At 32.9% G+C, this 24,072-nt stretch overlaps 2 protein-coding genes and 1 long non-coding RNA gene across 7 annotated transcripts; 2 read left to right on the top strand and 1 right to left on the bottom strand.

The window, feature by feature from the left end:
* The first annotated feature begins 5,020 nt into the window (after window positions 1-5,020).
* LOC144567557 (uncharacterized) lies at window positions 5,021-7,698 on the top strand. 3 transcript variants are annotated; one of them, XR_013515439.1, is made up of 4 exons: window positions 5,021-5,147; window positions 5,851-5,903; window positions 6,048-6,612; window positions 6,928-7,698. It is a non-coding gene; the product is annotated as an uncharacterized LOC144567557 (long non-coding RNA). The 3 variants fall into 3 exon arrangements; XR_013515440.1 differs by lacking the exon at window positions 6,928-7,698 and having other exon boundaries at window positions 6,048-6,118; window positions 6,243-6,908; XR_013515438.1 differs by lacking the exon at window positions 6,928-7,698 and having other exon boundaries at window positions 6,048-6,908.
* A 765-nt stretch (window positions 7,699-8,463) lies between these two features.
* LOC144567556 (golgin family A protein) lies at window positions 8,464-9,732 on the bottom strand. The gene has a single exon (XM_078317722.1). It carries the CDS (start codon window positions 9,675-9,677, stop codon window positions 8,601-8,603), a length of 1,077 nt encoding a protein of 358 aa, XP_078173848.1. The 5' UTR covers window positions 9,678-9,732; the 3' UTR covers window positions 8,464-8,600.
* A 9,324-nt stretch (window positions 9,733-19,056) lies between these two features.
* Window positions 19,057-22,577, top strand: LOC144567741 (uncharacterized). Of its 3 annotated transcripts, none has more exons than XM_078317904.1 (6): window positions 19,057-19,196; window positions 19,325-19,730; window positions 21,078-21,345; window positions 21,475-21,579; window positions 22,015-22,148; window positions 22,246-22,577. In XM_078317904.1, exons 2-6 carry the CDS (start codon window positions 19,333-19,335, stop codon window positions 22,355-22,357), a joined length of 1,017 nt encoding a protein of 338 aa, XP_078174030.1. In that variant the 5' UTR covers window positions 19,057-19,196; window positions 19,325-19,332; the 3' UTR covers window positions 22,358-22,577. The 3 variants fall into 3 exon arrangements, with proteins under 3 accessions (XP_078174030.1, XP_078174031.1, XP_078174029.1); XM_078317905.1 differs by having other exon boundaries at window positions 21,078-21,351; window positions 22,260-22,577; XM_078317903.1 differs by having other exon boundaries at window positions 21,078-21,351.
* The last annotated feature ends 1,495 nt before the right edge of the window (window positions 22,578-24,072 follow it).

The raw sequence follows: 24,072 nt of genomic DNA, 5'->3' as shown, positions 1-24,072 counted from the left end.
AGAGAAGAAAGCGCCAACGAGTACTGGCGCCAGCGAGCGGCGAGTAGTGGTGTTGTAACAATGCACTTTAGTTCTGCTGCTGTAACGATGCACTTTAGTCCTTCTGACATTATCAACTTAGGAAATTTTGCAAATTTAACCACATAATATGATGCATAATGGGAAGACTGAAAGCAACCCCATTATCAACTTAATTTGAGAAAGCAACCACAGAATGATGTTTAATATTCATGCGTCTCCAATTGAAAATTGAACACGTGTTGTTTATTGTATTTTTTTCAAATGCTTACTTATTAATCGAACAAAATCTTATCCATAATATTTTCATTCTAGGTAAATCAAATCAATCTAAAGCAGAAATTACTGAATATTGAGTCAAGTAAAACAGTTTGCCAATTTCATGTTGCGAACGTGCAAAATATGTAATTTTTTAGTTTATCATTTTTTGGACAGAAATATTTTAAAATTTTTGGTTTTCTAGAATTTTTATTACGAACACAGGAGAATTTTTAATTAGCTAGACGACAAAATTAATTTATTTTCTCATAAACTCGTTCCATGGAATCGCTTTAAACTATTACATGGAACGAGTTTATGAGATAGAAAAAACTCTTACATATAAATAAATTATATTTAATATAAAGATTCTTAAAATTATGAAGATCGGAAGTTTAAAGTTAGTAAAATATTGTGAAGATGATAGCAAATTATATTAACAACTCGTTTTGTTTTAAAAACAGAGACTGATATTTAAAAAAAAAAAATTAACGCGATGTGAAATTCTTTTTATAATATCTGCACTTATGAAAAGCTAGCATCATTTCATTTGCAGTTATCTATTACAAAAAAAATCGGAAAAAAAACGAGACATGCAATCATTGGCGTAGTATGCCAATTATTAACAAATTATAGTCTTCTACACGAAAGGTTACACGACATGTACCGCATTAAATATACAGTGGCATCGTGCACTGATTGGATGTTCGATTCGGCGTTGACCCGTGGCGTGTTTCCTCTGAGATATCTCATATTTTCGTGATCGACGTGTCCGGTGCCTACTCAAGAATAGCGCAGGAGGCCAGTATTATTTGAGCTTCGGGATTAGTGCAGAACGTATTGAACGGTTGAAATTTTCCAAAAAGTCACGCAAAATATGAGATATCTCAGAGAATGCGAATTCGGCCGCATCGCGGGGACCGCGTTTCTTTCTCTCATAGGCAGTCATCTCTTCTATGGCGCCCACTTTGAACTTCAAAATACTCAGATCAATTTTGACCCATTTTATGTTACCCGTTTGACGGAGTCTGCATATTGTGAGATACATAATAATTTAAGATGAAATTTCGTAGAAAATCAGAGGAAAATTACCGTACCGTATCATCTCTCTCGGTGTACTTCACTACTTTGTTACCCAGACATATTGTCCATGATTGAAGCAAATTATAAGATAATTTTTTTTCTTCTCGTTGAAATTAAAGAATTAGCTAGTATTAATTATACATGATTTAATTAAATATATATTGTTTTTTGAAAATTAAAGTGAAATGCATTGTATCTTTTTTTATAGGTTTGTCTAGTTTTAATATATGTATGATAATTATTATTCAATTTTTCTTCAATTACTTGCAAATTTTAAAAAATTTGCATAAATTAATTGTGAACAGATATTACATTCATGCAGGATTTAACAAAAAAAACTTACATAAATTTATCATAAACCATATTTAAATTTGCACAAATAAATTACTTTAATGAATAATGAATATCGAAAATTTTCACCTGTCTTTAGCTTTTGATACTTCGTAATTTTTCCTATTTCATCTTTATGAATGTAACATAGTTAGTGTGATATTGTTACTGCCTATAAAATATGTGCTCTGGATTATTTTATTTGTGATGTAATTTTCAATAGAAGTGTATCATGTGTACTCTAAAGTCTATATTAAATCTTTTATTAACTATATATGCAGAATAATTTATATCTGTGTTTAAAATTTGCAATTAATTTCATCAGGATCTTTTTTATGCCTGCATTACGTTAAACTAATATTTTATATAAATAAAATCTATCTTGTTGCAAACTTCTTCTCTCTTTTTTTACATTTTTTAGCACAGAAGCAAAAAAAATAAAATATTAGATTTTTTTTTATTTTTCAATGCAAGTTGGTCGATTCTAACTAAGTCGTCCAATTTTCTATTTCATAGACGACATGTTTACTCTGGTACTAATTCTAAGTTTCAGAACTATTCCATTGATTATCAGGTCCTTTAATCAAAATATAATTATTTAACTTTTATACAAAGGACCATAAAAAAATATGACTGCACATATTACTTGCACAACGGTACTATAAAGAAACAATTTTATGGATATTTTTTAAAATAAAGATTGGAGGTCAACCCATTTAAATATTTAATATTCATAAGAATATTTTTATCTTAATTTTCAATCTGTAACTTTCTACACATATGATATTGTCTTCGATGCTAGACCGAATGTTTGTTCTCACAACTTTATAAATATTACAGTGTACATATTACTTGCACAACGACACTATAAATAAATAATTTTGTAAATATTACAGTGTACTTTATATTTATTTATCATTTTTAGTTGCAAAATGATATGTTACAACGAGTTGAATTCAAACAAGCTGATCTTAACTCGCAACAATTTAAGAAAAATTAACTCGTAACTTAATTGGATTATAATTCGAATCTAATCGAGCTCAAGTTTAAAATCAATCGACTTGGAGCTCAAACTAATTCCAACAAAAATCGAGTTTGAATCATACAAACTCGATTATTAGATTTTTTGCATTTACCTTTATTTTATCTCAAAAATTAAAGTGTAAAATAATTAATTGTTATTCTTTTCATATTGTTCATTCTTAAATAAATTTTGAAAGAAAATAATCACATTTACATCTAAAAAAGTGAATATCTCATGTTATATTAATAATCAAATATTCTAAATTAAATAACATAAATACATAGTGAATTAGTTTGAATCGAGCTTGAATTAGTAAAAATTCCAATAAATAAGTAGAGCTCAAGTGAGATTCGAATCGAAGACAAGTGAATGAATCATGAGCTAAGCTTGTAACCGACTAACCGTAGAAGGCATTGTAAAATTGATTCATTACACGAATTGCCGCAGCACCCCGCATACAACCAGACTACTACTCACGATTACTTATGCCCTCCACTTGAAATTTGTCACGTGTAATTCCTCGGACCATATTTTATTTTGGATTCTGCACAAAGTTGTTTTTGGAAATATCACAGAAATAGTTGTTAAAGGCTTATCCAATATCTCTTCCCAGTTCCCACTAAGAATTGTCTTTTGCATGTGCTAATTTACTGTTAAAGTTGCTTCACTAAAAAATTGTACGGAAAATATGTGATCTTAGTGCATCTACATATGTAATATCATTTCAATTCCAAATTTTAGATGACAATTTTCATTTGCAATTTCAGAATGTAAGGTAATTTCATAAAGAAAGACATTTTTAATGAAATTGTTTTAAAAACGCCATATTGACATATTAATTTGTATTCTCTCATCTATCTTAACAATTAATTTGTGGAATATATGAGAATTTGTTTATCAATTTCTTAACACTAAAACAATCAAAATTAATCGAATGAGTGCAGTGGTTTAAAATTAACTAATTTTAGTTTAATTTAATAAATATAGATATCTTAAATTTTTAACAGTAGTGACAGCTTGATAACGGCCGAAAACATAGCCGTAAGACGATTTCGCTAATAATGATCTATACTCCATGAATCAAACTTCAGTTTAATGCAAGCATAGTGCAGTGGTATGAGCCTTGTCTCTCTAAGAAAAAAAGACACAAGTTCGATTCTAAAAAAAAACATCTAAAAAGATAGTGAAATGTGCCGGGACCTTCAATAAGAAAGAAATACTATACAAGTTTCAAACAATGTTGTACATTGGATTAACACGGGTAAATCCACAGGTTATACTATGGTTCAATGGAAGGGAAAAGATTATGTATATGTCTAGCAAAAGTATATTAGAGAGAAAAAAAAGCTTCAACAATTCAATTGGAAATTGTTTAGTTTCCTCTAAAAAGAGAAAACACTTTATCCACACAAACCTTTTAATGTTCGATCCTATTCCTCTATTAGGAGACCATGGTCCATGATGCTCCATGAACCCAACATGCAAAAGTTCAATGCCACCAAATTTTAGGTAAGCTATTGGGTTACTGCTCAGGGAAGCTTCCTTAGAATATCCAGTTTGGAGAGACGAATCCTATCCTCACTCTACTTTCTAAGATTTTCATGTGGAATATTTGTGGCGGCTGTGCTGGTTTTGCACCTCCTGTGGACCTGAGTCTATATGATCTAAAACAGTACCGACCATGTAATTTTTGACTGTCTCCTCCTCTGGAGAATTGAACCAACCCTATAAGCGAATTCATATCGCCTGCAATAACTCAAATTTTGAGTTTCTGCAGAACGAACCCGGACCATCTGATCTGTGTATTGGCACGGATATTAAAGGGGTCTTGATAACCTATGCAAATATATAGCTTTGTAACTATTAGTCTAGAAATATCTTTAGCAATGATTTAGTCTAGAAATCTCTTTGTTTACAACTCGGTATCTGACAGTAACAGTACCTACTATTTGTCAAATTAGCATAAACCTACATCCATGATATATTTTCTTAAAATAATCGACAAGGTAAAGGAAGAACTTACAATACCTTCTAAAGCCAATAGAAAGAGAAACCTCTTGCACAACACTTGCGAATGTCTTTACTGTTAGTGGAGAAATCCCAAACTCATCGAATCTGAAATTGAAGCAAGGTTTGGGATTTCCAACGCCTTTCAATTGGAATTGCAAATGCTGACATGTCATTTTCTCTCTGACATGTCAATTGCATATTTCCTTTCACCGATGGAGAACCTTTGCAAATTTGCAAGCTTTGATTTTGCTAATTTGGCGCTTCCCTCTTCCACGCTGGCGTAGAAAATCCGTCGATCAAGCTAAACAATCTTTCTTTTCTTTCTTCTCGAAGACGCCTTCTTCGCTGCTCACGATCTCCACCTCCGCCTCCGCCTCCGCAGCGATGCCATCCCCGTTCCCCTCCCTCCACTCTCAATGTCAAGGTTTGTGCTTCTTTGCCTTTGATTTCTTTTTCATTTTCTCTTGGCATTTGTGAAATGGGTCCGTTTAGAACTGTGACAAGATCTAAAATGAAATCAAACTCTGTGCTCTAAAATGAAATCAAAACCTGTGCTTTCACCAAGAGCTCTAAAATTAATCGGATGTCACTGTGCTTTCACCAAAAGCGATTCAAAGTTTGAGTTTGATTTTGCCATAGTTTTCTAGCAAATGAAAATCGTCAATATAATTTTGGATCAAATAGTAATGAATCATTGTACAGTTCAAACTATCACGAAAGGCATCAAATTTTATATAATTTACTAACTAATTTTGTATATTGGCCCTGTACATTTTATTAATCGTAAGGAATGAAACTCTGAATCGTAGAACTGATTCAAAATCAAACTCTGAATCGCTTTTGGTGAAAGCACAGTGACATCCGATTAGAGCTTCTTTGCCTTTGATTTGAAGTGAGGTATGTGCTTCTTTTATTTTCTCCTGGCATTTGCGAACTGGATCCGTTAGAGCTGTGACAGATGAAAATGCTTGGAATTTCACAATTTTAGGTATGTAAAGCTTGGTTCAAATTAAATGGGTAAAGTGTGCTCAAAGCCTCAAACCAATGCATCATCCATACTGGCAAACCCTAAACCCTAAATTTCCTGAATTAGTGAGCATTAAATTGTGATTATTTTGAATAAACAGGGATAAATGGATGTTCGCTCAAAACCCTTGAAGAATGTGCAATGTGAATCGAGGTACGTCAATGTAAATAATGAGAACTTGTCAGTGATGGTACTATCAACGACGGATTCACAACTGTTACTGATATGATCTTCTGTACTACTGGTTTTTGGTTCTTGCTTTCACTTCTTAAGCATGTGTTGTTTTACTAATTTTAGGTGATCCTAAAATCATTCACTGAAACATTAAAGCCACAAATATACTACTTGATTACAACTTTGAGTCCAAGGTAGGCATATTGTTTGATTTATCCATGTAGTGATGGATTTATTTATAATCCTGAAATTTCAATATTTTGCAGCCTAATTACTATTTTATTTGAGATTTATATAGTTACATGCCAAACTCCGCAGGTTGCAGATTTTGGATTTGTAAATTTGGGGGTTACTGATGAGTCCCATTTCTACCATGCCCGGCAAATAAGATTTTTTGAGTCAGCATTTTACTTTCAAATATTGTTTGATCATTATGTCTTTATATTACTTTCAAATATTGTTTGTTTTCCTTCTCAATTGCAACACATCAATACTTTTGAATTTCTACTTACAATCATTCTTTTGATACATATATCCAGCTATGTGGCACCAGAGTCTGTGAGAACGGGTAAACTTACATACAAGTCAGATGTATACTCATATGGGGTTATGCTTCTTGAGCTAATCACTGGGAGGAAGCCTATTATGGATTCTGACCCTAACATGGATCAGGGGTTTGGTTAATTGGGTAAGCTTGTTCATACATATTTTTAAACAGTGTGGACACTATCTTGTAACTTTATACCGCAATAGCAGATGTGATGTAACTGAACTACTTTCTATAAAAGCTTGAACTGAGAGAGGACATGGTCTCTTAGGTTTTTATTAATTGTAACACTCTCACCTCACATGAAATGGTTTGATTATGAACCTATCTTGAAGGATTTGAACTCGCACTTCTTGCTTTTATCTAAGGCTGAACAGGTGGTGTCTATATATGGGCATTCCTAGCATCTGAATTATACCTCCATTTTTTTAATCCAATACTGACTGAATTGAGCAGATTGAGCGGTACCTGGAAGGAGAAATCTCGCTAGAGGACCTGTATGTCGGGTGACAGCAAGGTGAAAGACAACTCAACCAAGCAAAGCAATGAAGTGTGACAAAACATCAAATTCTCATTTCACAATTTTTTCATTACACTTTTTTTTTCCTCCAACAATTCCTTTGAATGAGGAATTCAGAAATGAACTACTATTTTTAGGTGGAAAAGAAAGAGCAATCAAAACAAAGATTGGCATTGTTTCTGAAATTAAACATCCAAATACATTTGTCTGTGCACACGAAGAATTATACTATTTTGTTTTTTTGGGATAATTTTTCATATGTACTGTATAATTTAGATAGTAATATGATGATGCTGTGATAATGCTATTTGTTTGGAAATTTGGAGCAGTTCTGGAATTTTGCATGGCCGGCTGCTACCTCCATCCTTCATCCCAGTCTTCTTCCAGTTGCTGTTGTTGGTTTTTTCACAAAGCTTCAAATTGGAGAGAAATGGGCAATTTGGAACATACTGGCAACAGAATACCAGGTTGTCAGAGGAGGGGCACTGAAACTTTTGCAAATAGCCCCTCATCCTTTCACTTTTCACAAAGATAAAGGGTTGTAGCTAGAAACATTTGAATTTCCATTTGGTAGTTTGCTAATTTTATGTGAAATGATTTTATTTGTTTCCTAGGTAGTTTCTTTTATTTTTAAATTTACTTTTCAAATGTAATTTTCGGATGCTTTAGTTTTAATACAAATACCTACGGCCTCTGCCGAGATTCATCAGAAAAAAAAGAGAGAATGGGAGGGGGAGAGAGAGACAGAGAAATTCTGCCAAGATTCATCAAAAAAAAAAAAAAAGGGAGTGGGAGGAAGAGAGAGAGAGACAGAGAGATGGTACCAGTGGTACAGGCAAAATAAAAATTCAAGGAAATAATGTGGTGAGCGGAGACTGGGAAAAAAACCGAAACTCACGGAGAAAAAGAAAGAGAACAACACAAAACAAAAGAGATCGCTGATGTGGCGGTCAAAATGAAATTAAATCTAATTTCACGAGTGTAGAGTTTTTGAAATTAAGATGAATTGAAATTGCAAAGAATCTTATGATAGGCTGTTTGCAATTGTAAAGCCTTTCACCAATGGAGATGCTCTTAGCAATGAACTTTGTTACCTCACACCACTTAAAAGGAGATTTCTTGTCCTTTTTCATGATTAAAGAATTCTGAACTTTCTGTAGCTAGACCTAGGCTAGAAGACTGAAACTGGTAAAATATGGTGTTATGAATTATGATAGTTTTCTCCTGACATAATCATGCATGTTCTAAAAATTAGAAAATCAAAATGATTTTGCAGCTCCTCATGGTCTGGAATAAGAATATGTTACATGCAACAAATTGCATCCGAATGATCAATGCGAATCAATGTGTCCTTTTATACTTGTTCCTTGCAAATAGTAGTCAATAGAGAAGTACAGATTGCACAAAGAAAAGGTCTTTTTTTTGCATCGAATGTTACGGGGCACAACGAAAACAACAAACTAGAGAAGTGTTATCTAAAACTAAGACATTAACATTTGATATGAAATGGTAGCGTGTTTATCCATGGGGATTAAATATCAACATGCTATGCATACATCTTTCACAGGGAAATGCAATGTCACAAAAACGAAAATGATACCACACTGAATTACTCTTGCCTGCTCTTTATCTTCTCCAAAAGTGCATCTCTTCCAGGAAAGGGATTGAGAACTTGGCCATTTCCTGTATTTTCCTTTATCTCTAACAAACTAATCACCTCATCATTTCTTCCCAATCCCGTGCCAAGCTGTCTCCTTCTTTTCCCCAAATTTCTCTTTACCCTCTTAACTCCCTCTTTCTTAATTCTAGTTCTCGGCAATTCCACTTCCTTTTCCTCCAAAATCTCTTCTTCTACTACTTCATTACTTCTCACCATTTGTGCTTTCTCCTCTCTTCTTAATCGCATCCGCCCTATTCTCTCTTCCCTATTTTTTCCCACCAATAACCCGGAATTTTCATCATTTTTGACCTCATTTTGATCATCTAAATAACCCGAATCTTCACTCTTGTTCACCGCCTCTTTCACCTCAATCCTTCCAGGCAATTTCTCTCTCTTCATTCGCATTCTCTCTATCCTCTCTCCTCTCTTTCCTCCCACCAACACAGGCCTCTTCTTCTTCTCAATAACTTCACTTTTCACAGGCCTCTCTTTCCTATCCTTCTTTCTCGGTATCCTCGCACTAAACGAAGTCCCTATAAGCTCACGTTTAACCTTCGACCATCCCTCCGTATCATCCATATCCCATCCGTACTTCTCTCCAATGTCATTATACGCCTTCTTCCAATCAAAAGATTTGCTTTCATAGAAGTTACCTCTCCCTTCGCCAGTGAAAATCTTCCAAGCGGGTTCCCACTCGATTCGGTCTTGGTAAACCGGATCTTGCAAGACTTGTTTGGCGAGGTCGGACCACCACGAGACAGAGAAATAGACGTCGGGGTCGGAGATATCAGGATTAGAGAGCCACTTGAGGTAGGAAGGAGGGAGCGTGCCGAGCATGCGGCCCTTGTAGCGTCCGATCTTTATCTTGATGTCACGTGGAGGCTTGGATTTGCGGATTCTGGGAGCTCCATTGTGGGAGGCAAAGGAGGAGGCGGCGAGGATTGGGCGGAGGCGGAGGCGGCAGTGGGGGAGAGGCAGAGGCTGGAGGCGCAAGTAGGGAAAGGAAAGGTTGAATGGAGGCGCCATTGGTGGCTATCAATTGGAGCTGGGAAGCGGAGAGCAGTGCGGTTAAAAGACGGCACAATACAAATCATAAAACAAGTCTTCTTCCAGTAGTTTTGGGCCCTATTTGGGCTGTGGCAGGATTGAGATTGCATCTTATGCTAGATCAGAATTGTTCAATTCGCATCAAGATTTGTGCGAACAATTTTGAAATTCATACCTATTAAGTACCCACGAATCTTCATGCATGCAGGTCAGATGATTTTGATCGGGTATCAAACGAACGAATCGCCGCAGGTACCTGAGGTCAAAGTAATCAATCTAGACCATTCATTTAACTTGACACGACTCTTAAAGCAGACCTCCTACAGTTTCCATAAACATTGGATTGAATTTGGCCCTGATATAATTAATCTGAGCCGTTCATTTTGTTAACTGTGCCTCGGGTACCTGTGGGGATGTTTAGTGAAAATAAGAAGCAAGTCATTGACCAGTAGAATATAAAAAAAGAGATTAATAAAGATAATTTATTTAATATGAGATGAAATAGTATGAACTATAAAATATATCCTATTTACGTTATATTTTTGTACCGTTCTTCAATAAGTATTGCCCCAGTGTATACTATATATTTTTATACGATAATTACAAACTTTAGGTAATCTAACATGATTTTTTCGATTTTAAGATAAAATAGATTATTACATTCGATATTTCTCCTAACTATTAAATAATATAAAACAAACAACCACAAATTATATAGAAATCAATGAAACATGTGCAACTTAATAATTTATATCCTCATTTCTTCTGTGAAGATAGTCACGCAAAAGACCCCCCAAAAAATGATTACGTCATCTCTTTAGAAACACTTGAAATTATTTTATTCAAAGTAAATAATATTTTGTTCATTATTTATGCCTCATCATATCTCTATTATTTAATTATCTAATAACACAAATCATAAAAATTTATATGTAAAAATAAAACTGTTAGATATATTCTATATTATTTTCTCTACATGCGCATAAAAAATATCACTATTTTGATTTTATGTAAATAAATAAGTTGAAAAATCAATGTTCATAACTTATTCACATCGGTGCATTTTTGTAAGCTATTGATACTAATTACAACAAAATCAACATGTCGTGATCTTTTACATGTGCGTAAAGAAAATAATATAGATTATATCTAATTATTAACTTTTAAATGTTAAGTTATTGTTAAAATCCTCAAATATATATCTACATTCTATTATTAAGCACGTTGGGTGTCCGATCCGCCAACGGTCACGATTGAAAGATGAAATTTCAGATTTAATCTCTGTCCTCCAATCAAATAATTTGTATTCTTTTGATTAAATACATATTTTTTCGTGTAGAAATCTAAATTTAGTTAAAAATATGCTCACCACACATATGACCACACAATATGTTACAATTAAAATTAAATACACTGCCTTTTAGTGACTTTTTATTAGTTTCTATGTTTTCTTATTTCGCCTTCTTTGTATAGAATCAAACTTTTATTTGTTTCCACTATTATTTATCTTTATTTGTTTCTATACAGATCCCTACGGCATAATGGAAAAAATTAAGTCCTCCAAAAAGCGAATCAACTCTCTTTCCATATCACTTGGTAAGCAAATTAAGTTATATTAAAGAGGTCTTGATTGAAAATCTCGCAATGCAATAAAATAATATGAAGAAAATGATATAATTTACTATAGTTTCACTCATATTATTTTGACAACAATTTATGTTCATCTTTATTAAGTTAGTTTTAATAACCAATACTTGTTTGATATAAATAAATAAGAATATGTTTTTCACCATCAGTGTTGAATGAAGAAATAAAACAATTATTTGTTCCTTCTTCAAATTTAGTATACATGGATTATTAGTGTTGCAAATAATCTTAAAAAAAAAATTGTGTATGCTATCTTCTACTGCTATTTATTATTTATCTATATATTCAATCTTAAAGTTCAATCTTGTAATATTACTCCGTTGCAACGCACGGGTACTATACTAGTACTTTTAATATGTGTGTTTATTGTACTGACATTCCCTAGCTATACCTAAATACAGTGAACAAGTAAACATCATTTGACACATTTAACAAAATTAACGCATACATCCATATTTCACGACACATTAATTAACTTGGAGGATCTAAACCATTATAATATCTATAAAAATCAATATTATATATCCACCTTAACATATTTGATAACCTTGATTTAATGCAATATAATTAAATAAGTTGCAGTGTATCAAACTTAAATGCAATATATATAATTAAATATTGACTTGATATTGCTTTGATTATTTGTATCTGAATGATTTATTTCTGTTTCCAATTATTTATTTCCCCACTATTAAAGATCCCGTGTAACATCTCAATAAATATAAATATCGCAATATTTTTTTTTAGGAAAGAGTTCATTTTTTCTTAAAGAATAATTTCCTCAAACACTTACAAGTTATAAGTATCCATTGCACCGTCTAGAGACATCAAAAAAATTAACGACCAAGAAATAATATTTACAGAGTATCAAAATGTCTCGGATGAATGCAGTTATTATTCTTTTCGTCCTTGCATCGTATATCATGTGTACGTACAATGTGCGACCTAGCATTCTATATATTTTTGTTATCAATTCTAACATTTAAAACTTTCAAATTCTTTTCTTGATTAGTTATTTTTTCTTCCTTTTCAAAAAACAGATCCCTTTGCCATGATGCAACAATGCTGTCAAGATTATGACAATGACTGGAAAAATACCGCAGGAGTAACTCAGAGTAACTGTAATACTTCTGCTTTAGATGAGGAGTGCTCAGTTTGGTGCAGTAAACCAAATTGTACTTGCATTAAAGGCAAAAGAGGGCATTGCTTACCCCGTGGCTCTAGACATGTTTGCCATTGTCATTGTGGATCTGGAAATAATTGTTGATGGCTTTACAAATTTTTGCAGAATTAAATCAAGTAATTGGTTGAGAGATATGTTAATTAGAAGCCATGGTTTTGTGATAGGAAATGAATAAAAAATTATGAAGCAATGATTTTGTTGGTCATTTTATCATTAATTTTTTTTTTTTTGCTGGTTTTCTCTGAGTATCAAGTGCAGAATTAGTAATTACTGATTTCTATTACTTTAAATTAGTAATTACTGGTTTTCCCTTGTAGTAAATTTTGATGAAATTTTAGTTGTATTTACCTAACCATTCAATTTATGAAATATTGAAACATTGAAAGGCTATAAACACTTCACGTGTTTATCGAAACTCAAATATAATTATTTTACATAAATTATATATTGGCTATGTTCAATATTTTCCCTATATCATTTTTGATATAAATTTAGTATTAGTTCATAGTAGATCCATCATTGATTATCTCATGTGAAAATGAACGGTTTACAAATAATGACATATATTAAAGGAGAAAATAAATTAATAAATGTGATTTTTTCTCTTTCACAAAATTATTTTCAACAAGTAAATAAATTTATTTTGGATGTCCAAATTTGCTTTAGTTAAAAGTTTGACTCCTAAATTTTTACTTCCTCTTAGCCTGTCTGAAATTTTGTTCTGGCGTTTTTTCAGTAGCCAAAAGTTTCATTTCACTCAATGTCAAAAATTTCATTTCAATGCCATCGGCTCAAAGTCAAAAATTTCATTTCAACGCAGCACCAAAAGTTACTTCAATGCCTTTGGTTCTGGTAATAAACCGATAGTGTTTCCACTCTGATTCGACATTTACTACTACATATGCTGGTTTCAAAATGTAGAACTTTCAAACTAATGTAGTTCTCATCGACAGTTTAATAACGTTTGCATTATCCTAATTTTTGCTTCTTTATTCATGGAGAGTCAAGGACAAACTGAAGCAGATGTTACAAGGAACCGAATCGTCTATCCCCCTGGAGGCAGAAATTTTCTGCCCCCAGAGTCACTGCAAAGTAGGCCCCTCATATAACCCTAAACCCAAAACCACTTTAACCATAAACCCTTTAACAGTAACTGGACCCACCCTGCAGTGACTCTGGAGATAGAAATTTCCTGCACCCAAGGAGGGCAGGAGATCTGATTCCATATTACAATCTCATTTACCTATGGACGACATGTAACTTTCTTCAGATCAACAAAACAGATTCAATTTCTGAGCAAGAAGAGTAGTTGGTTTATATTTTATTGTTGTTGCAATTTTATAAAGCACATCTTGAACGGTACCAGAAATGTATTGCAATACTGATTTTTTTTAGAAAATTTCCTGATTTGTTTAAAAAGAACGGTTGGGATCCACTAATTATAAAAGATTCCCTCATAAGGTACCTGAAAGGAAGTGAATTCCAGAATTCGTGCAGATTAAATCTGCACTAATATTAAATAATTCCTATATTATATATAGGAGTCAGGTTGGCTCCGTTTAAAATTAGACAGTTTAGATTCATTAACTCAAAAGATTCTCTTTTGAGTTAATGCAGAGGATACACATTCGTGAATTCCATAGCAAGTGTAGATGACTAGATTCCTTAAAAGTGACAAAATATAGCTGTCATTTTTTTTTCTAATTTTTTAAAAATATGCTCATAGAAAAATAAACAAAAAAACCACTAATTTCTCATAATTCCAGAATTACCTGGGCCACAACTTCACATTGCGGACTTATTTTTGAGGTCTGCACGTGAAATGACGAATCCATTATGGGGGTTATAAATGGGTGTCTAGTAAATCTATTATGGACCGTAATGTGAAATGGAGAATCCATTCTTGATAGGGGTGAGTAAATCGCTCATAACTCGTGAGCCGCTCATAACTCGCTCATTAAAAGCTCGCTTAAACTCGCTCATTTATCCGCTCATTTAAACTCGCTCATTAACAACTCACTCATTTACTTAATGAGCGAGCATGAGCATGACTCAACTCGCTCATAACTCGCTCATTAAGAATTTGCCACATCTAATCCCTGTCACATTTAATCATGTGTAATTCTGTGTAACATCAACCTTGCCTCATTAAGATTGATAGATAGTGAGCATAGTTTCATATTTAATCCTGTGTAATATAGTGAGCACAATGTAACATTTAATCTTGTGTAATATACTAATATTCATGATTTCATATTCATTTTTTTGTAAATCGGCAGAACCAAGGTTGCTTGTTTAAGATGAAGGTTTAATTCTAAACTAGCAATTTAAAATCCCAACTGTTTGTTGCTTGTTTAAGATGAATTTTCATTATTGTTTTCATAATACAAATTTGTAGGTATGTGACAAGGAAATATCTATTTGTATGTCACAAGTACGACCGTCAAAATCGACAAGACGATAGCTGTTGAATTTTTATTAGTTTCTGTTGGATTATTCTATTTTTGTAATATAATTATATTTTTGCTGAATTTTTATTATATTTTATTTTAAATAAATAATGACAATTTGTTATGATGACTTTTAACAAATTTTGTTATGCGTGGGCACACTATATAATTTTGTTATGAGTCATAAGTCATAACTCGTGAGCCGCTCATAATTCGCTCATTAAAAACTCGCTCATTTACAACTCGCTCATTTATCCGCTCATTTAAACTCGCTCATTAACAACTCGCTCATTTACTTAATGAGCGAGCATGAGCATACCCTAACTCGCTCATGCTCGCTCATTAATCACCGCTAATTCTTGAGGGCCGCAACGTAAAATTACAGCCGTGGTAATTCTGGGATTATGAGGGTATTTTAAAAACATTTTTTTTATATGCTGTTTTCACAACATTAAAATAGAAAATGGATAAGACGCTTGGACCAAAGAGTTGCAATCACACCGATTACCTTACGAGATAGGTGGGACCATTATATATCCTTGTTGACTAATGGCTCCAAAGTTAGAAGTCCAGACACGAAGAGTGTCAATAACAACGACAGCAAAACAACATATAGGTCAGCCGAGAGGCGAATAAGGTTTGTGGCATTATTTGGATTAAGGTAAATTTTGGTTTTCATCTATGGTGAGGTATTTTTTTTTTTTATCCGATGGGGGTTTGGTGTATTTGGCTACTCAACTAGAGTGGGAAAAATTGTATGGTGAAGCCGGTTTTGTTACGGAACGGTACAGTTACGGCACAGAACGGCATGGTACGTGTGTTAGTTATGTGCTATGATTCGCATGTCAAGATCATATTTTGAAAATTTGGCATATTAGGGGACGTCACGCGAAATATCTAGTTACTACATGGCATGTACGTGATCACGCAACTCATGTGTAATTAGGACCGTTAGATCTTGATCAAATGGTGAATCTTGAATAAACTAACTTAAATTATGATAAAATGGTGATGAGGGTCATGTTTGATCACGACACGTTTGGACACGGCGTGATTCACGTGTCATGATCACCCTTTAACATTTTGGTCACGACATAACATGGCACATGAAAAAATAGCTTGATCACAACACAGCACAATACGAGACCAAAATCACAGCGTGTTAGTTACAGCACGGCACGTTTTTTTTCAAATCTATGCTCTAACTGTGGTGGAGTATTATTGAATGATTTCAAATATTGAAGATATCTCATCTTAGTTTTTTTGGTAAATAAGAATTTTTGCCAATTCCGACATTTTTTTTTCAGATTGATATCTTGTGAAAATCAAAATTGTATTTTCCCGTAGAATCAAAGTTTATCATCATCTATGTTAGACCTATGATTTCTTTCATTTTAGATTATTAAATTTCGCTAACTTATATTGATAATTAAAGTCGGATGCAAAGGAGAGGATGGACACTCATACAATTTTATTTGCTGTTAATTTTTTTTTTGGAGTTAAGCAATATATAGCTGGCAGTTTTTATTTAAAATATCTCATGTTTTTTTTTTAAAAGAGTTACATATTTTTCACATTCTTTTATTCAGATTCTTTTAACATTACCACGTAAAATATAAGTTCAATGGAAAATATTGGTAAACTTTATTGATATTTATAATATATATTAAGCAGCAATTAGGACATTAATTTATAGTGTAGATTGTATTATAAATTATTTTTATACTCGTATTTATATGGATAACACAGATATGCCCATAATGTTGAAATTTAAATTTAAGCTTTATTTTTTATCAATATTGTCAAAATAAAAATGGTCTAGTGATATATCTTCTTTATGTAATCCTTTTTTATGTGATACATTTTTTTGTAATTTAAGAATGGTCAAAATGTTTATTTTTTTTATGCCTCTACCATTTTTTTTTAAAATATTTAGTAGTGAAAGTTTTACAACTCGAATAACAAACTAAGATCATTACATGTATCTATGTTTTTTAAACGTCTATGAAACTTTTTGGCATTTGTAAATTAATTTCATCAATAGGGATTTCATGTATGAAGACATTACATAATAAAAATGATTATAAAATATAAATTTATGGAACATCCAGCCGAAATTTTTATTAATATCCAAAATTAATAATTAATTTCAAAAACTACCTCTCTGCGCTGAAAATTTCAGTAAGTTAGTTAGAAACCGGCAAAAAAAAATACTGATTTGGACAGAGAGGTAGTTTTTGAAATTAATTATTAATTTTATATATTAATAAAAATTTCGGAACATTCAGTTGTCGAAGTATGGGGGAAGTTTATATACAACATGCAGAGCGGTTTAGGATAAAAAATAAATTGCATTAATTTGAGTTCGTAATTGATCTATTTACGAGTCAAATTGAATTAGTTCGAGTTGAATTTATTTCCGAAATATTCTAAAATTTGTTTTGTTCTTAGATAAAAGCAGTATATTTTTTTGTATGAAGTAAATATTGTAATTTTATTTTAAGTTAACAAATAGTAAACTATTTATATAAATGTTATTGAGTGAGGCTATGAAAATATGCATATTACACAGCGGTCGTGCTATGGATTAACATCTCCGTTTTTAAACTTATAGCATTCGGTCTGAACCGTTCAACATGATATTCATATATAAATGTATCTGCAAACCAAATTTTATATATTTTTTAGAATATTTTACTATACAATTATATAGGTAGAAAATCACTTGATTTGAAAATCCTAGACAATTCAAAAGTAGTGATTTTTTTACCTTTTTTAAAAATAGTTAATAAATTCTAAAAAAATATAAAATTTAGTCTACAAGTACATTTTGATATAAAAATTAGAGTGAGTCTATGGTACTATGCATATCACAGGTTGGTCCGTAATACGGCTCAATATTCGACTTTTCAAAATCCTAACGGTCGATCCGAACCGTTCATCTTGTTCTCCATATTAATATGTGTATGGAGACCAAATTTTACATTTTTTGAAATTTTTTTACTATTTTTTTAGATATTTAGAAAATCACTTGATCTGAAAATTCTGGACCATCCAAAAACAGTGATTTTCAATAAATAAAAAAAAATAGTAAAAAATTTTCAAAAAATGTAAAATTTGGTCTCCAAACACATATTAATATGGAGAACAAGATGAACGGTTCGGATCGACCGTTAGGATTTTGAAAAGTCAAATATTGAGCCGTATTTGCAGGCCAAATCGTAATATGCATAGTACCATAGACTCACTATAAAAATTATGTTTAACGTTTCAAATCAACTTGTTAAACTTAAAAATAAAGATGTGAAATTATAACACAGATCGATCTATAATATGCATATTACCATCATTACGACTCATATGTTATTTCATGTAAATATAAAGTTCAAGTACGTATTCATATGGAGATCATGTTGAACGGTTCATATCAACCGTTAAAATTTTAAAAACTAAAATATTAAACCGTTACACGGAGATCTTCTATGCTACACGCAGCATATTAACATTTTTCTTTCTATAATACTTGTGAAAGATGTTAGATGTCACTTGTCAGGATGTTTAAAATAAATAAAACAAAATTCTTCCTGTCGTCCTGTACTGTACAAAGCTGTCGTGTTGGAAAATATCCTAGTGATCTGTTGGGATATATCCAACTACAATTAATCTTCAAAAATGCTCCCCTAGCTTTAGCGAGCAACAAGTGGCGAGCAACTAAAGGTCTAGCTCCCCTCACTACAAATTTAGACAAAAAATCTGAAGGTCTATCTTTGGTGCGAAAGCAAGAAAACGACCTAGTCTGACGTACCGTATTTTTGACTACCACGTGGGCCTTAGCGATTGCTCAAACGCGGGAATTAAAGAACAACTGGACCAATAAGGCAATAAATCTTGATAGGTTCCGAACAACTGCGGGTTTATATTAAGAACGGATCAGCCCCGAGTCACTAACGTACCGGATGTTTATGCTGGTGGGGCCCATTTGTCAGAAAGCTGCAAATGAATTTGGTCCGTGAAATCGAAAACATGGGGTTTCAACTTTCGATTATACCAAACTTCTCAGCCCCAAATCAACCCCTTCTTTTAATTAAACTAATCAATACCGATCAAAACGAGACACAGCTGTGTTTTTGCCTAACCTAACTCTCTCTACTTTGCAAAAAAAAAAAAACTCTCTCTCTCTCTCTCTAGCAGACAGGAAAATATAAATCGTATTTACAAGTAAGCTCTTTCTCTAAGCTCTGCTGTTTATAAATCGGCTCTTCCAATACTTGCTATGCTTAGCTGAAGCAAACATACCAGTTTCCAACAAATTTCTTGCTTTTTTTTTGTTTTTTTCTTAATTTCAGATTGAAAAATGGAGTGGAATCTCCAAAAAGAGATCGAAGGCAATTATATGTTCCCAAGCAATCCTGACGCATTGGTAAATCCAAGTTTCGACGAAGCACAGCCACAGCCACAGCCACTAACGGCATGCAACTTGAACCAATGGAATGGCGCCACATCAACCAGCTTCGACCAATTTTCGTCTTACAATTTCATACCAACTGCATTGGAGGATCCCAGCTTTGACAGCTGGACATTGATGGACACGTCTTACAATCCCGTACCGACTTCGTCAGAGGAACTTGCCTTTGATGGCGCAAAATTGGATACTCTGGAAAAGGGCGTGTGTCAGCTGGATAATGGGTCAGGTTGTGAAGACCCAGATTCTCTCTGCCTCGAGGAGCGCATTCAACTCGATGAGAATTTCATGTTAGTGAATGAACTTGTGTTTATAGAAATTACCAGTGGCAGTTAGTGCTCTTAGGTACAATTGTACAAATTAAATGTGGCAATTGCCAATTGGTCTGTTAGAAGAAATTTAACCTTGATCTGCATTCTACATTTATAAGTGGGTCTGGTAATTGGGTTGGGTCAGGTTGGGGAAATCCGATTGGTCAACACTTTCAAACTTAGCAGTTTTATTGGATTTTTATCCAAATGAAAATTAAAAAATACTCGATAAGTAGAAGTTTAGCGACATGCTTAACATAATTGCTAAATGGATTACCAGTTCAAATTGAGTGAGTGTCTAATGAGTTCAAATGAGACTACTACTTTTAAATATTTTTAAATTCTAATTTCAATTTATGTTCAAATCACAAGTGTATGATTCTACCGTGTAGTATTAATTGTGTCAATCCACAGAGATAGTGTATTAAGTTTTAAACAATTTTTACTAGTATAGGTTATTGGATTTTTAAGAAGGCTTGGTGGTGACTAGGGCTGCAAATGAATCGAACTGAATCGAACTTACTCCAGTTTGAGTTTGATTTGAATTAATTTCGAACTAAGTTTGATTTGAATTAATTTCAAATCCAATTTTTTACGAACTCAATTTCGAATCTTTTACGAACTTTTTTACGACAAGGAACAGTGATCGTAGTCGCCGAAAGCGAGAGGTAAAAGTCGTCTAGGGTTTTAGAACTGAGAGCGAGGGTTACGACTTATGAGTTATGACTTATGGTCGGGCGGCCTTATGTTTTAACTTTTAAGGCATCAGCGACCATAAGTCATCAGCAGAAATCAACGGTTCACGTTACTTTGAGATTCGAACTAGAATAGTTCGTGAACCTATTTCGAACGAACCAGGTCCAGTTTGAATTTGGTTTGAATTAATTTCGAACTATTTCGAATCAATTTTTTTACGAATTTTTTCGAATCAAACTCGAATCGAATCATGAACTACGATTTTTTTGTGCAGCCCTAGTGGTGACAAATGTAATCAAGGTATTATAGCTAAAATAAGGTCAAATAAATCAGAAAAATTGCTACTTCATATTCATTTTTCATTATTTTCTGGATAAAAAATAGTAATTTTCGCTATATGATTTGACGTCATCAGTGTCAAGTCATGGTTGATTATTAGTTAGTATAGTAATATACTAATTACCAATTACCCACCTTATATTGGATTTGTACTTTGCTGGACTGTTTGAAACAAATCAAATTAGTGTAAAGACCTCTTGGTAAAACTTGATGTCAGTCAAAATTGCAGCATTTGAATGGTTTCCCACAAGATACATTTTTTAATTGAATGAATATAATGACTTATTGTAGGGATTCGCTATCAGATGAAGACATAAGAGCTATGCTACATACAGTCGAACCATCTCAACAGGTTGTAGATCTATGCAACAAGCCAGAGCCTTTAGAGGATATATTGACAAAATTGCTTAATGATCCTATAAACAACATCTTTTGTCAAATTGGGAGAGAGGCTAAAAATGGTCTAGATGCTCTTAGCATTTCCCTACTTCCAGATAACCTATCAATAAATTCTTCAATGATGTCACAAGCGTCTATGGCATTAGATTCCTCAACCTTGGTGAATGTAAGAGTTTATTTAAGATGGTTTTCTATTTTTAAATAATATGTTGATTTGTCCAGTGCAAGTCACTTAATTATTCTCCAAATTTTGTCTCTAAGAGGATCTTGTTTGTTTTTATTTATGAAGCCCGGAGGAAGCATCATAGAGAGCAGCATATTAGTTGCTGACATGGAAAAATCAAAGATTTTTGAAGCAACAGCTCTCCGCAAGCTCGAGTCTGTATTATCGAGGGTAAGTTGTATCCTGACCTAGTAAAATCTATGTTACTTTACCTGTTAGAACTGATCCAAATCTAACCAGACCTGAGTTAATTTTCTAGAAATAACTTGGATTATGAACCCAAATTACCCAAGATCGACTACCTGCATAATGGAAATGTGCCAACATGAACAACTCAAGACTTCCAAACTCGAATTACCCAAGGCCATAAATCAATTTGAATCTGGTATAAACCAAATGACTCTGTTATCATGTTCAATCACTGGCATGTTTTACTGTAACTGTTCGGTTTGGTATTGATAGACCTGGATCCAGTATGCTCTTTTACCAGTGCATTACTGGAATCTGAGATTGCATTCTGTTTTTAATAGTGAAGGCCTGACAGGTACCCATCGAAACATGAGTAATTGAAAAAAAAAATTTCTTTTTTTTGGGTTTTTTTCCCAGATAAATGGAAGGACGCGGATTTGTTTTAGAGATGCTTGCTACAGGTTGGCTAATGACTCAAGGTTGCTACTTGATGAAAGCAAGAATGAATCACTTGAAAATCATTTTGAGCCATCCTTCAATACCAGTTCGAGGTATCAAAAGCATTATCTTTTTTGTAACCATTTCTCATTGATTCTCAATAGTGGTGTGCCATTGGTCTTTAATTTAATTATGTATTGCTAACTTCAGGCTATACAAAATAGAGACAGAGGAGAAGGAGACTAATGAAATAGACAGAGCAATTGTGAATCTATTGTTCAACCGTCCATGCACTGAGCCTCAAGAAACGTGGGCCACATGATTTTTGTACAAAAGCATTAAACATATGTAGTATGCTACTATGTAGATGGACTGTGTCTATCTAATATTAAACGTATTCCAAGCTACATGCATTTGTTAAGCTAAATTTAGTAGTTAGTAGTCATTTCAGGTTTTATGTTTATGAAAATAATTAATTAGTTTGGCTGTATATTATAAAATTTTAAGTAGAAAATTTGATAGTATTGATTGTTTTTGTCACACTCCGGATACCGGGGGCATAACAGTCTACTGTGTATAATCCGAACAAGCCACATAAAGTATGGATATTTTGTATGCATTGCCAATTTCACTAATTTACACTTGCAATATTTTCAAATTATGTACAAGAAAATTTTGATATTTTATAGTGGATGATATTAGAGAAACACTCTCTACATCCTATCAGATATGTAGGGAATTCAGGTAGATTATTGATGCAACAATTTCAATTCAGTTCAGTCAATTGATTAGAAACAGAATTGAAGTGTAAAATTAAATCCAATATAGAATTTACCACTAGACTCGTAGCGAAGATCTTTGACTAGTAGTAGGAGCAGTGACTTTCTTCTTCGTTCTTGTATCAGATGAACATAGCAACACCAGCAGCCACGTCTCTACTGGTATTTACATGAACAAGTTGAACAACAACTGTGAATCGGTGAGCTAATATCGAACACACATCCCTATTTTTTCTTCCTTACTCTCTATTGGGATAGCATAAAATGAACTGTTGCATATATATATTTATAACACATCAATCCACATACATCCAAATGTGCAAGTACTAACAAGTCATCGGTCCTTTTATTTATCATGATAAAAGATGTCTTAGTCTTTTTGTCTAATAAATAAGATTCACATATATCAAGTGATTCAAAATCAAATGAGTCTAGAAGTCCATCTCTAAGAAGCTTCATATTGTGTTTCTCATTTATGTGATCCAGACGACAATGTCATAAGAATGTAGAATTCAATTCATTTGACTTTAAGTTGGTATATATGTTATAAACATGAACACAAAGGGCTAAAATATAAAGTCCATTATGTAATGAAACTTTGTCATAATGCATATCATTTAAATAAAAACAACTATCATTGTTCTTAAATTTAAATTCAAATTCAAATATATCTAAATACGAAATAGAGAGAATGTTCTTACTTAGGCAGGTACACAATAACAATTATTTAATTCTAAAACTAATATGACAGTTAAAGTTAATGATATAGTGCTTATGGTCAAAGCAACAACCCTTGTTCCATTACCGGCACGTAGTTATACCATTCCTTTATTCAACATCCTACTTTTTATGAGCACCTGCATATGTTAACAAATTTGAGCTCCTGAACAGGTATCCAATACTCATAAATCAATTTGATACCTATAAATGTTATTATGAAGTAGAAGTCCTACTTCCCTTCTGTTGATATTCTTTAAACTTCTTGCAGTGTCTTCTTCCAATGACTAATCGCATTGTAATAGAAAACACTGTGACTCAGTGGCGTTAATAACTTTGGCTTTACCTTTGTTTGAGTTCCTAACTTGAACTTTACCTTTGTCTTTGCCTTTACCTTTGGCCTTTCTTCATTTGTTTTTCTTTTTGAAGTTTTTTTTCTTCTTAAACAACAAGACATCATTAGACTCCCTCAAGCTTTGCTCGGTTGTCTTTAGCATTCCATACAATCTTTTCATTGACTTCTCCAGCTCGTTCATATTAA

Source organism: Carex rostrata, chromosome 16 (genome assembly GCF_964058835.1).
Source record: "Carex rostrata chromosome 16, lpCarRost1.2, whole genome shotgun sequence".
NCBI classification, from domain to species: Eukaryota; Viridiplantae; Streptophyta; class Magnoliopsida; order Poales; family Cyperaceae; genus Carex; species Carex rostrata.
Note: the sequence above shows the minus strand (reverse complement) of the source record. Positions and strands in the feature narration are given on the sequence as shown.